Source organism: Equus asinus, chromosome X (assembly GCF_041296235.1).
Source record: "Equus asinus isolate D_3611 breed Donkey chromosome X, EquAss-T2T_v2, whole genome shotgun sequence".
Classification (NCBI taxonomy): Eukaryota; Metazoa; Chordata; class Mammalia; order Perissodactyla; family Equidae; genus Equus; species Equus asinus.
This window is the reverse complement of record NC_091820.1, coordinates 34,238,985-34,252,259: the sequence shown is the minus strand read 5'-3', so window position 1 is coordinate 34,252,259 and position 13,275 is coordinate 34,238,985. Positions and strand designations below refer to the sequence as shown.

At 50.6% G+C, this 13,275-nt stretch overlaps 1 protein-coding gene across 36 annotated transcripts in view; it reads right to left on the bottom strand.

Annotated features, from left to right (window-relative positions):
* Nucleotides 1-13,275, bottom strand: part of LOC106828185 (protein FAM156A/FAM156B) — an 85,853-nt gene that overhangs the window by 28,944 nt on the left and 43,634 nt on the right. For 10 of the 36 annotated variants that reach the window (XR_011499580.1, XR_011499584.1, XM_070501860.1 and 7 more), the window contains 2 exons: nucleotides 9,828-9,927; nucleotides 336-472 (listed from right to left, as the gene is read on the bottom strand). The exons of 4 other annotated variants lie outside the window; for them this stretch is intronic. Coding sequence is in view for 2 of the 32 variants with exons in the window: in XM_070501877.1 (XP_070357978.1) it covers nucleotides 9,899-9,927 (29 nt within the window). In the remaining 30 variants the exon portion in view is untranslated. Of the gene's footprint in view, nucleotides 1-286; nucleotides 473-2,384; nucleotides 5,455-9,827; nucleotides 9,928-13,275 lie in introns of those variants that run through there. 22 more of the 36 variants (XR_011499579.1, XR_011499578.1, XR_011499585.1 and 19 more) reach the window with 6 other exon arrangements.

The following is a 13,275-nucleotide window of genomic DNA, read 5'->3' as shown; positions in this document are numbered from 1 at the left end:
GAGAGAAGACATGATGCCCCTTGCCCCCTTGAACGAACAGAAATTTGAGCAGAGAATTTTCTGTGTTTGCTTATTTACAACATGTTATTTCCAGGTGAGAAACAGCTGGCACAACGGTAGCTATACACTAGGAAGGGAAAAAGTGGGTGTTACACTGGCACATTAAGGTTCTGGACGGTGGGGGATACAAGACACAAACAGCCGCTGGATTGAAAATTGATCTGAGAGATTTGCTCTGCCCACTCATTAGGATATATTGCTTCCAATAAACAAATCGACAGCATACCAACAGCTACACTGCTCTGTGTGCATCGCTGGTTGTCACCATCACTCACAGGATAAACGTGTTCGGAGCACCTGCTAGGCACCAGGCTCCAGGATCCATGCTTTGGTAGACTTTGTGCGCACGGGATGCCGTGCAGGATAACAGTCCTCAGAGAAGAGCTCACAGTCTGGTGGGCAGGCCGCCATGCTGAAGACAAGACGAAACAAGCGTGATGAGGGCCGAGGCAGATGTGGGCGGAACACAGAAGAGAGCCCCGTAACCCAGATGGTCAGGAATGGCTTCTCCTGGGGGTGGTGTGATACATAATATTATTGTCCCCATTTGCAGATGAGGTAACTGAGGATCAGAGAGGGTAAGCAACTCACTCAAGGTCACACAGCTAGGTAGTGGTGGTGACCATTTTTCACTTAGCTCTGTTAAAATACAAAATTCTCTACACTATTCATTACACCAATCTCTCCCTGCTAATACTGTCACCTGTTTTAACTCGCATTCGCCACCTTATACATACTCTTGGCTCTCCTTACCCCTTAAATACTTAAATGATATGCTGATTCAAATGACCACAGTTTAGATGTCCTTTTAGCACATCGGGCTTCTTCACTTTATAAATGTTCCTTGCCAGGCACGTTGGCCTTGCCTAAACTGAACATTTCTCTTGAGTTTGTATTGCATCCACGTGCTGGGGAAAGAAAACGGATCACTGCGACTTTAAGTTTTAACTTACCTATTTCATGCAATCGCAAGTACAGTTTTAAATGTAGTCAACATCCAACTAAAAACAGTAGAACCCGTGCTTCCCTAAAACAACCAGTCACAAAACGTTTTAGGGAATACCAAGGCGTTCCAGGTAAGAGACCCTGCCCTTTGGATAGGGAGCTGCCGAAAATCTACTCCTTAAAATATGGAAATCCTGAGCCAGCCCTGATGGCCTAGTGGTTCAAGTTCAGAGCACTCTGCTTTGGTGGCCCGGTTCGCTCCTGGCGCGCAGCCACACCACCCGGCGGTCAGTAGCCATGCTGTGGCTGCGGCAGTGGCTCACATGGAAGGACTTACCAACCAGAATATACAGCTAGGTACTGGGGCTTCAGGGAGGGGGAAAAAAAAGAGAGGAAGATTGGCAACAGATGTTAGCTCAGGGCGAATCTTTCGCAGCAAAAAAGAAAAAAGGAAATCCTTTCTTTTTTTATCCTTTCTCTCTGTTGCTGGTTACCCTGAAAGGCTCAGGGACACAAGGCCATTCACTTTTCCATTTTTGACAAAACAAACAAGTAAAACAGCCCTGACACATATACACACCCCCAACCCCCAAATGTACGCAGTAGGAATATGTCAATGTAAGGAAACTGTATTGGAAATGTAAATAGAATTCTGTGACTAGTTATAAAAACAAATTTCTGATCACAGGAGAGGTCTGTTGCCCTGGATGGGCTGTACTCCAGTAAACTGGACGACCAAAGATACCATCCTTCTCTAAATATTATACACTGCAGCTTGTAGAGCCATCTGATAAAAATTGTCTAAACAATTGCATATCAATGCAGGAACTACAGAGCCTATTAAAAAAGCACGTCTATTCCTATGTCACATCATGACCTCTCTCATACACCTCCTAGAAAGAATTTCTCTGATGGTTTCAATACGGGAAATGTAGGTTTCCTAGAAAACACTTCAATTATTTTGCCTAACTCTGTGGGGTGGGAGGTGAGGTAGGGAGGGAGGTGATGCCAAGGAAACAGACTATTTCTGAACCCGTTGAACACTGACTCTAGCCCAATTATATCCCGGGGGTGGGGCGGTGGGCGTCCAACGATGCCCGTAGAAAGCGTCAATATCTTCCTTCTCCGCTTAAAAATGGCAACCCTCAACTAGAGAAGGAGAAATACGCCACACAAACTGTCAAACCGCCGTTCTGATATCGAAGCGATAGGGCGTCTGAGAAAAACAACGGTTCCTTTGGAAAGTACACCTCCCCGTCGGCCAAAGAGAAGGATTCTGGTCCCGTGACAACAACGCGCCCCGGGACTGTTCTAGGGCGATCACCCCTCTCTCTGTCTGTGTGTCCGTCTCTGTCTCTGGGGCTGTCGGGCTCACGCACGTTCTTTTGCGGATCAGGTTCCCGCCGTCCAGTAGCCAGTGCGCTGCCTCCCATCCTCAGCCCAGGAGAAGAAGCGCGGCCCCCGGGAATAGAAGGGTTAAGACCACCGAGAGGAGAAATCCTCCCGACGTCCTAGGGAGGCTGCCCCGCCCCCCGCCCCCCGAAGAAGGGTCTGGCGGCTGCGCCTGACGTCACAGGGATGGGACTCTAAAGAGGAGCCAAGTCCTCTGACCCCAGCCTCCCACGGGCTGCAGTGGGCGGGGAGGGACCCGGGAGTGGCCTGAGGGAGAGTGGGTTCCTCTCCGTGGGCGGCCGGGGGAACCCGCGACAGAAAACCCGCTCGGAGGAGAGAAGGGTTGAGCCCGCCCATCCTGGCCGCGCAGCTGAGCGGTGTCCCAGGAGCGCAGGGACGGGACGGGTCGGGAGGGATGCTTCTTGAGAACGCAGGAAGTTACCCGGCGGTGGAGGTGACTTCACTGACGACGACGCACGTGGGTGCTGAGCTGGGGGAATGGAAGGAGGGGCTTCTCCCGTGACAGCCTGGGTACTCCTGTACCTGGGTACTTGGGAGTGCACACGGGAGGAGAAGCACCTGTTACCGATTTGTTTTCTTACCCACCGTTTTTGCACATCATCACACTGGGAAAGACAGAAACCAATCTAGTAAAGAGACGGACTTCATTCAGGCTGTCGCGATCGGGGGCGCACCCCAGATCTGAAGATCAGACTGTCACAGTTGGGTGGTTTTGCCTTTCACTTCACAAGAACGAGCAGACCCGTTATAGGGGGGAGATTCACAGTGTGGGATCGTTTCTGCATTCAGGGCAAGTCTCCTTCAGCTGAACAGATGTTTATCTCTGCTGTCTAGCTAGTTTCAGGAGGACTGACTTCTAATCTCAGTTATCATTCATGAGACAAAGAACAGGGCGTTGGAGGGTCTCTTATCTGGCCCTTCAGCAAAGGAGAAAGGTCTGTGTTTGGTCTTGTCGCAGGTATACCAGGAGTCATCCGCGGGTCTTACGGGAAGTAGGACAAAGAGTGGACAGCAGGCCTTCTCTGAGTCCTAAGAGGAAGGGTGGTCCTTTGGGGTAAGCCATTTCCAGAACACAAAAGCCTGCAGAGACTTCTTTACCGCGGTTTGTGTTCAGGGCTGGGGTGAAGTTCAACATTGTCAACACGGTAAAAATGAGCAAGGCATCTTTCATGCTTGTCCAAGCACGTACATGGGTAAGTAGAGAGATTCCCTTCTTACCCTGGAAGTAATCGACACTCCGGGAGCACATTATAGTTTTCAAAAGGTAATATTATCATGATCTAAGTGAAGGAAGCAAAACTGAGTCATTATCCCAGAATATGCTCACCGTCCTCATCTTACAAATGAGGAAACTGACCACAGAGGTTAAGTAACCTGCCCAAAGTCACACAAGGACTAAGTGGTGGAGCCTTGACTCAAACCTAGGTATCTGTGGCTTCATCACCTCCCTGCTATTCCAGCCATCCACTGACAGTTTCCAGATCCACATATCCGGTTCAATCCTCTCTCCTAGACCACAGACCTCCTGAGCCAACTGACAGGCCCATAGGCAGACTGCGGTTAACAAGTGCTAGACAACCTCCAGGACGCTGGAGATGACGCCACAGAAAAGTGTTAGAGAAACTCAGTCTCAAAGGCCCTACCCCCAACCCTCTGGAGGGAGTGAGGGGCTACAGGAGGAAGACTGGAGGGTCTGCAGGGGGGCTGTTTCTCTGAGAGACAGGCTGATGGGCTATCATACCGCACACGTGTGATGATCAACACTGGTTACTTTGAATGTTTTTTTCTTTTAATGTTGGCAACACATGCCGCCTGGTGAAAATACACAGAGCACATATGGAAAACCAAGAGGGTAGATGGATTAGCATGTTACCGGGGCAAGGTCCACCGCCCGATGCACACCGAAGCCAACACCATGGCGCCAACTTTTGAGAAAAGAAAAGGTTCTATTGCAGGGCCAAGCAGCAAGGAGACGGGCAGCAAGGCTCTCAAATCTCTCTCCCCGATCCAAGGTTCGGGGCAAAATTTAAGGAATTAGGAGCTACTGAGCTGCAGCTGGGTCCACATAAGCTGATTGGCTAGTCTCAAATCAGTCCATCAAGCTACCGGGGCTGCTGGAAACCAGATTTTTCCTTATTGAAGGCCGGGGTCATCCTGGGGCTACGGATTCCCACCTGGCAAGGTTTGATTAATCGATTACCTGTTTTAAGGAAGCAAAGCTAGTTGAAGCTGGTCAATGTCTTATGTGCTGTTTCAAGTAGAGAGATTTCCATTTTACCTAGGGAGTACCTGATAGTAAACCAGCACTCTGCTGTATCAAAGGAGAACGTTCTCCTAGACTAAATGAAGAAAACAGAAATTAGTCATTTTTCCTAATTATTAGTAGCACTGTCCTATCACAGATGAGGCATCTTAGGCCCAGAGAGGTTAGGTCAGCTCCCCCAAGTCACTCAGGTTAACAACTGTTTGAGGCCCACAGGCAAGGAATACCCAACATGCCCAAACTGAATCCATCCACCCCCACTCCCCACACCTCTGCACCCCCTCTGGCGTTGCCTAACTCAGTGAAAGGCAGCCTTCTACCCAGCTGCTTAGGCCAGAGATCCTCAAAGCCATCTTTGATTGCTGCCTCTCTCACCCCTCCCCCCTCATCATCAAGCCCAGCCAATTAGACCTCCTAAGTCTTTCTAAAAGAAGATGTGGACACTTCTCTCCATCACTACAGTTCCCTAGTCCAGGTCACCCTCATCTCTCTCCTTGACAACCACCACCAATCTTGGCCCTTTCCTCAAGTTCTCTTTTCCACTGCCTGAGGGACCTTTCTTAAATCCTAATCTGGTCATGTCACCCCTGCTCAAAACTCTGCAGGGGCTGCCTGCTGCTCTTAGGATAACGTCCAGCCTCCTGCCCCCAAATGCCTCATCTTCAGCAGACCCCTACCTCTGCTCCACGCCCCACTTGATATTCCAGCCAACCAAAACCTCTTTCTGTTCCTCAAGTGGCCAGTGCGCTCGTGCTTGTACTCGTCCTTCTCCTCTCCCTCTCTCCCTCCCCCTCCCTCTCCTTCTCTCCCTCTCCCCCCCCCCCCCCCCCCCCGCCCCGAGTTCCACAATCTCACGTGTGCTGTTCCCTCTATCTGGCATGCACTTCCTCCCTCCTCATCTGCCTGATTCCTACTTCTGTTCAGGTGTCAGGTTAAGCACAGCAATTTCCATTTTACCTTAGGGAGTACCTGGATGTAGAGGCACAGTTAGATTTTCTATTTTTACTCAATAGAAAGTGATGGAGATTTCATTATAAATTCCCCAGACAGACAAACATTTTCCTCCGGTTCACAGTGAGCTAAGTGGAAGTGCACTATGATGACAGAGTTTTTCTGGGAAAGGCTTCCTCGCTAAGAATAGCATACACGCGGGAAAGATCTCCCCTTATTTCATATGGGCCCATTGTTGTGTCTGAATTTGGAGTTTGAAACTGTGGCCACAATTTTCATACCCTGAAGGGATCCAGGCTGAGGACCTACCTCACAGGGAGGAGGGATAAGCCGAAACATGGAAAGAATCTGCCACTTGGTGGTGTCATTGACCCCATAACAGTAAATTAAACAGGCCTTGAACTGCCCTACCTGTGGACTTGGATTTGAGGAGAGAATTTTTCACTGTAAGGTACAGTCTGAGTTTTCTGTTAGGACAAGAGAATGTATACGAACTGGTCCTCCCTTTGCAAAGGGTTTGATTTACTAGTCCCTGTGGTCATCAGGGAGGCAAGGATCAGCTGCCTGCTCACTATGGGGGACCCTCCAGGGGAATCTGACAATGCCTTCATGCCACCCCTTAGAGGTCCTCACTAGATGCCATCAGCCCCTGGAGGAAACTATGTCAGTTCCTATAAACTATAAGTTCCTATAAGCGCCAACCCACTGCTGATTCTGCCTGCTACAGACTCAACTGTGAGGATTAACTTCATTCACTGCAACTCCTCTGAGCAGAGCACACCTAAGTACAAAGTGAAGGGTGCGCCTTGGACATGTGAACAATGAAAGAGCAAAGATGGAAATGGCACCAGTCCGATCACCACCACCGTAACCCCAACCCCACCCAGAACCCCAGGGGCCCTGGCATGCTTCCCTCACACTGATGTGTCCCCTAACACAGGGCACAGTGTGAATAGCTCTTCCTGGAGCCCAGCTGCTGAGGGGCCAACGTGTGCCGGGCATATACAGTTTTATTTCCCAAAGACCCAGAGAGGTAAGTATCAGACCCCGCCTTCTCTAGACATGGAAACAAGCTGAAAGAGGTTAGGTCGCTGATGCAGTAAAGGGTGGATCTGGGAATCACACCCCCGTTCTGCCCAACTCCAAAGCCGGTCTTCTTTGCATTCACGACGACACACTTGGCTTGTGTTTCAGTTGCTGAGATGCAGATATTGTTCCATGATTGGAGAGTCACCATTGTCCCAACACCACGTCCAGCTGTGAAACGCAGGAACCCAGCAAGGCAAAGACTCTCTGTGTCTGCCCTCAAAGGAGCTGCCCTGAAGCCAACAGACCTGGAGTGCCTTGGCATGAAAGGCCTGCCTCAGAGTTAACAGCCAAACAGGACTTTAACTTCCAGGGTTTCCCTGTGGGAAGGCGCTTTGCCATATTCGAGAGACTTTTACAATGAATCCCTATCCCCAAATTATGTCCCCACCAGTCTCACTATATTTACCAGATATTAAGAACCGAGAGGCAAGCAGAGGAAGTGTTTTTAGTGGCCGCGTCACAGCTCCGGAGATGACCAAACTCCAGCTGTGGTTTGGAGCCCAACAGGCCGAGAATTGAAATCTGGCTCTACCTGTGTTGATCTCTCTGTTCTTCAGGTTGCTTGTCTGTAAAATGTGGATAATCCAAGTGCCTACCTCAGAAGCCTTCCCTCCCGTGAGAAGTCTGTCCTGACCAAACTCACACAAACACCCTCAGGGAGGGATAAGATGCCCTCCCTCTGTGTTCCTAGGGTACCATGATTTAAATCCTGCCATTGCCCTTCTCACGCTGCTACACGTGGCGGTCATCTGCTTGCAGGTTACATCCCTGTATCCGCAAACTGTGTCCTGTAGGCTGGGACGCAGTGTCCAGTTGGTGATTAGAAGATGTTTTCTGATGGATGAAGGAGCCTGACCAAAGGTCAATAAAGGGTAGCCATTACTGTATCAGTTATTTCGGTGTTAGAAATAACACAGGAGAACAAAGTCAAAAGGACCTCTCTGTAGCCAGATTCTCTTCCCTTTGGGAGGAGGAGGATTGCGTCTTTCATACCATCCCTAATTCCAGAAACTCCTAATAAAAGAGGCTGCAACGTTCATTAAACATGTGTGGGTCACTCTGTTGCCCCATCAGCCACAGTTCTGGCCTCACAGTGGAACTTGGGTCAAGATCCTTGGAGCACCAGTCAGTTTGCTGAATGTTTCCCAAGTACCAAGTGGCTGGTAGTGCACATAGTAGGCCCCACAACGATCTGTCCAATAGGTGGGCTGTTGAATGAATTCAGGCTGCTAGTTAAGTATGTGATGCTGTGCCTCGAGAACAGATATCCGTGGAGACAGGGACATGAGCACATGGATGAAGGGCGTGTCAGTCCAAACTCAAACCCGCCTCTTCTCTGACTGCTCTTCCCCCATGTCCCTCCTCTGCGTCACTCTACAGCCTCGCACAGGCTTGTCACTCAGCACCGACGACCTTTTCGGTCCAGCGGACTGAGCAGAACTTACGCAGCCCAGCGGGATCTAGTCCCTGTCACCCTCGGTTCTCCCCGCCTTCCGTTCAGCTCTCCCTCCTTGCCCCCAGTTTCCCTGGCCTCCTGGCAGTGTCTGCACCAAGTCTGGCAGCCTCTGCCTGTGACACTTTTTCCCAACTGTTCCCTCTGTCTGGAAAGTCCTGACCCCAGACATCTGCTTGGATGACTCCTCTCCCTCTTCATGTCTTTGTAGAGATGTCACCTCCTCAGTGAAGCCTACCCTGGTCGCTCTGGTCAGTATTCCCACTTGCCTCCCAAATTCCCGATCCCATTACCATGATCTAAATTTTTTTTTCTTTTTAATGACAGAACCATCACCTTCTAACACACTTCACAATTTACTCAGTTGTTGGTGAGGGTTTACTGTCTGCCACCTACCCCTTCCCCTCCAGGGAGTGTAAAGTCCCGGGCAGGGATTTCTGTCAGTTGGGCCATCACGTATCCCAGCACTTGGAGTAGTGCCTGCACGCAGAAAACCCTCGATGAATATTTGTTGCCTGAAGCAAGAGGTCTGCCTCCCCTCCTAGACTGTGAGATCCTTGAGGGTCTGTTCTTCTTCCCCTTGGGACAGGACCCTCCCTCCACGCAGGGACAGGTCTTCAAGTCACAGCTGCTTCAGTTTCAGCCACACCTGCTGCCCGGCAGCTCTGTGATCTGGGACACAGGGGCCGCCTGGCTTTATTTCAAACCCCAAACACTTAACTTTAAAGGAACTTAGATATATTCAATGTTTTGCTTTTACTTTGTAGCCTTGCTTATTCCTTGACATGCTCGTTTTTAAGAAAATTGTTGCTGTTCATGAACCACTTAGAAGTTCAAAATTTGCGATCAATTCAGTTGCGTCAGTGTGAAATGCTTCAATCTCAGTGTGTGTAGTATTTCTTTTCCTCTTTTCTTATTCTCACTTGTCAACCTTTTCTTTCTGTTTCAAAAACAAGAGGGAAGTTTACCCCTGCCAGCATCCTGGTGACTTGCTCCCAATGTGTTCAATGATTTACTGCCAGACACCCAACTGTGCGATGATTTCCATTACTGTTACACACAGGAGAGGCTCACAGGCATTCGTTTAACAAGGTTTTACAGAAACAACAATCAAATAATTCATAACATTGACCTTTGAGAACTCCCCTTTGGCATTCTGGAATTAGAGAAAATGTTAGGAAAAGTTAGAAATGCCATGACGTCTTCCTCTGGGCGGGTGACCTGCCCTTCCCCTGCCCCACTCAGGCCAGAAGACTTCCCCAGACTTCACACCGTCAGAGAACTGAGCAGAGGGGCTGTGCCACAGAGCAGGGCTCAGACGCAGGAAGGCGAGTTTCAGAAAAGCGGACTTGTCAACGACAAGGAAGTTTTCCCAGCACTGGGTAGGCAGTGGTGCTCTTGTCTGACAGTTTTGCCGCGGAGGCGTTGCTGCTTTGCAGATTTGGGAATACATGAAGATGAAGAGAGGGGTGGCTTTACATCAGACAGAGGTTGTATTAGAAAATGGCCCTTAGGAGGGAGGGAGGGCAACACTTCCTGCTCTGTTGAAATCCGCCTGAAACGCTTGCCCTAGTGGTTGAAGAGAAACTCACCTCCGCCTGACATGTGATCCCACAGTGCGTAATTTACGGAATATCAAGGAAATTTACAAACCTGTCTGTCTTCTAGCCAGGTTGTCAGTTTTCAGAAAAGGAACAAAGAATTTTCTCCCCTGGAATCCTCACCTCCTGGTGCAGAATGGATTGTGTGGTTCCTGAGGAAATAACAGGATTAAACCATGGGTGTCTCAGAGATGGAGATAAAATTCTGGAGGATGTTTACTCTTTCTGCAACCCAACACACATTTATATTAAGCAATATGTGCACAAGACTCCAACGCCCCAACTGAGTCCTCTCAGGCCCACACTCTCCCCCCGGCCGGAGATGGAATTTGCCTGGATCCCTTCCCCTCCCCCAGCCCTGAATTCTGCTTTCAGAAGATGTGTGCCATTTGGGGAAGGGGCTGAGGTACAGTTTGCACAACCTCATCATGGAAAGGTCAAGTTAAGGTTTGGAAAGATGATCCAAAAAGCTCGACTCTCCTACCACCCATCCAGGGCATAGGGGATCCAGGCTTTCAAATGTACAGTCAGAAAGCTGCAAAATGAATGCATCCAGCTTTATTTTATGGGCATCGGGCCTGAGAGGAGACAGATGACATCAGAGGACAAGATGGGCAGCTCCCATCCATCGTGAGAGAGGAGTTCCCCACACTGTGTCTTTTGTCTGGGGGACAGAATAAACTCCTCCTCACAATGGGATTCCCACAAATGGGACCGAGGGGAACCCTGTGACCTTCAGGTGACAGGGTGGTGAGAACCCAACCCGAGTGGAGGGTCTGAAGGAAGCCGACCACATATACTCCATGGTCCAGACAAGGAAGCCGGGTTGTTGGGAGCTGGAGTGGATGAATTCACAGACAGCCAACTTGGATCAATCTCTCCCTGTCTTTCTGGACAGTTGTCAGACTGAAACCTCGGGGGGAGGTCACAAACACCTCACGTCTGAACTTTGGTATGTGACAAAGTCTCTCCACGGGGATATAAATGCCCAAATGGCTCGGGGGGTTCAAACTGGGACACAGAACCAAAGACAGACCAGACCTCGCTCTGGGACCCGGATCTCCACCAGCTCTGAAGCATCAGACGCTGGACACAGACTCCCAAATACCTCAAGGACCTCACACTATGGCTCACAAACCCCACAATACCTCAACGACACACTAAACCCAGATACAGACCCAGGAAAGAGCAGCTAGGAGACCTCACTGCACTGGACACCCCCCCCCCCACCCCCCAAACAATCCACAGAACTCAAACTCCTAGAAACTCAGTAAATGAGGCCAGAGACACAGAATCAGCTCAGAGACGACAAATTCTAAAACACAGGCCCGCATGCGTTTTAGCAACTTCATAACCTATGAGACAGAAACACAACAGCTCACAGACCTCACACCCTGCACACAGAAGCCACACCATCACAGAGCTCACACCCTCGGACGCAGACACGCAAACAGCTCAGAGCGCTGGTACAGTGAACACAGAGAGCTCGCTCACAATGTTACGTGCAGCCAACATCTAAGAGACCTCAGAGCGTGGTGCACCAAATCCCACCCGCCCAAGGTTCATAACCCGAGACACAGTCGACCCCTCGAAATTCCAGCAACCTTAATCCCTGGTACGCAGACTTATAACCAGGTCAGAGATGTCACACTCAGGATGCAGAACCCTCACAGGGTCAGATACCTCCCACCTTGTGTCAAATAACCTTTGTGATCTCACAGCGTAGGGTATGAATCCCTGAGGAACTCAAATGCGTCACATCCTCGACCCAGGAGAGCTCAAACCCTAGTTCCTGAAATACAGAATGGGCACAACCCCGGATACCTCACATTGTGGACACAGCACGTAAAACAGATCAGATACCTCACACACTGGAAGAGAGACCCCTAAACAGCCCAGAGGGCTCTCACCCTGGACACATAATTCCCCACAGCTCAGAGATCTCACGTCCTGGACGTAGACCCTCACATAGCTCAGACGCCTCAAATCCTGGACATGGGCGCCGAAACAGCTCAGAGAAATGACATCTTGCTTCTGACACCCAAAAAGTCACCCCACACAGGACACATGTCAGTTAGAGCCCCAGTGAGGTCTCACCCAGCCCCATGAGTGAGACTCAAAGAAACAGACACAGAGAGAGACAGAATGAGAGAATTACAGACAGCCTTTCTGGAAAACCACTGTCTCTGTGGAGTTAGTCCCTACCGCAGGACCCCCATCCAGCCACCTGGAGAACCTCCTCTTCTCTTCCAGGGGAAGGAAGACCCCAGATTCTGCCTTCATTGGCCGTTTCTGGACAACGATTCAGCTGCACCGAGCCTAGGCCACAACCAGGAGGGAAGGACCCCGGCTCTGTCCCCTGGCCTGACACACAGTGGAGCCCTCCACCCACCAAAACGGGATACCTCCTGGGTTTGGAGGGTTCATGCCGTCCTTGGGGCGACCCCCACTGCCCCTAAGGCCCCGTGCCGTCTCCCTGCTGAGGCTGCTGCCTCAGTGTAGGGAGCGGAATCTGTGGGAAAGGTGGAACCGGAGGGCAATCCTCTGCTGCTGAGGGCAGGGTTGGAGGCCACTGGGGGCCGGGCCCCGCGGAGCCTCATGGACTGCTTGGCTGACATCCAATTCGCCCTGAACACACTGCTTCAGTCTCCTCAGCAAGTGGACCAAGGGGGCACTGCAGCCACCTGGTTTTCCCTCAGCCCGCCTCAGCCCGGAACAAGGACACCTTCAGCCAGCAGATCCTTTGCAAGCCAGTGAACAAGAGTGAGGGAAGGAGACGGTGAAGAGGTTCACACTGCTGTGCTGGGAGGCTACATGCCACAGACCACATACCTGACCACTGAGAGGCGCCCCAGTCCCACCCTCCCCTCCATCCACCTTGTCATTTCCCCATCCCCAAAGAGGAAACCTGTCCCCTCAATGCCGAATTCTGCTTTAAGGGGGAAGGGGGCGTGAGGGTCTCTACATTTGCTGTGGGGCTTTGTGCCAGTTGTGAGGCACATATATTACCCTGCCTCTATCCTCCAACAGGAGACCAGCACCAGGGCAGGGCTATTTGCTCATGGGCAAAAACAGCTGCAAGGCTGTGGAATTCGGGGACTGGCGCTGATATGGGCCTGGCTGATGTGTCCTCCTGGGGACACACGCAGTGGCCCATCTCTGACGCCCTGGCGGAATTTTATCCCCCAAGACAACAGGAACCCAGTCGTACATTTCCAGCCTTTCCGGCAGAGCTCTGAATACAGTCAGGGCTTAATGAACGCCTAATAAGAAGTTCACTGACTTGAGAAACCACCTATCTCCTACTCGCCCACCTTCACTCAAACATCTTCCTGTCTCAAATCTGCCTAAAATCCCATGAGTTAAGCATTCACTTCTTTGGGATGAGCAAGTCACCTCCCATTTCCCTGGAGACTATATCATGAGCCCTCTGGGAACTGTCTCTGCCCATCCAGGACCTACAGGTAGTCTGGTGGACACAGAACAGGACACTGGAGAAG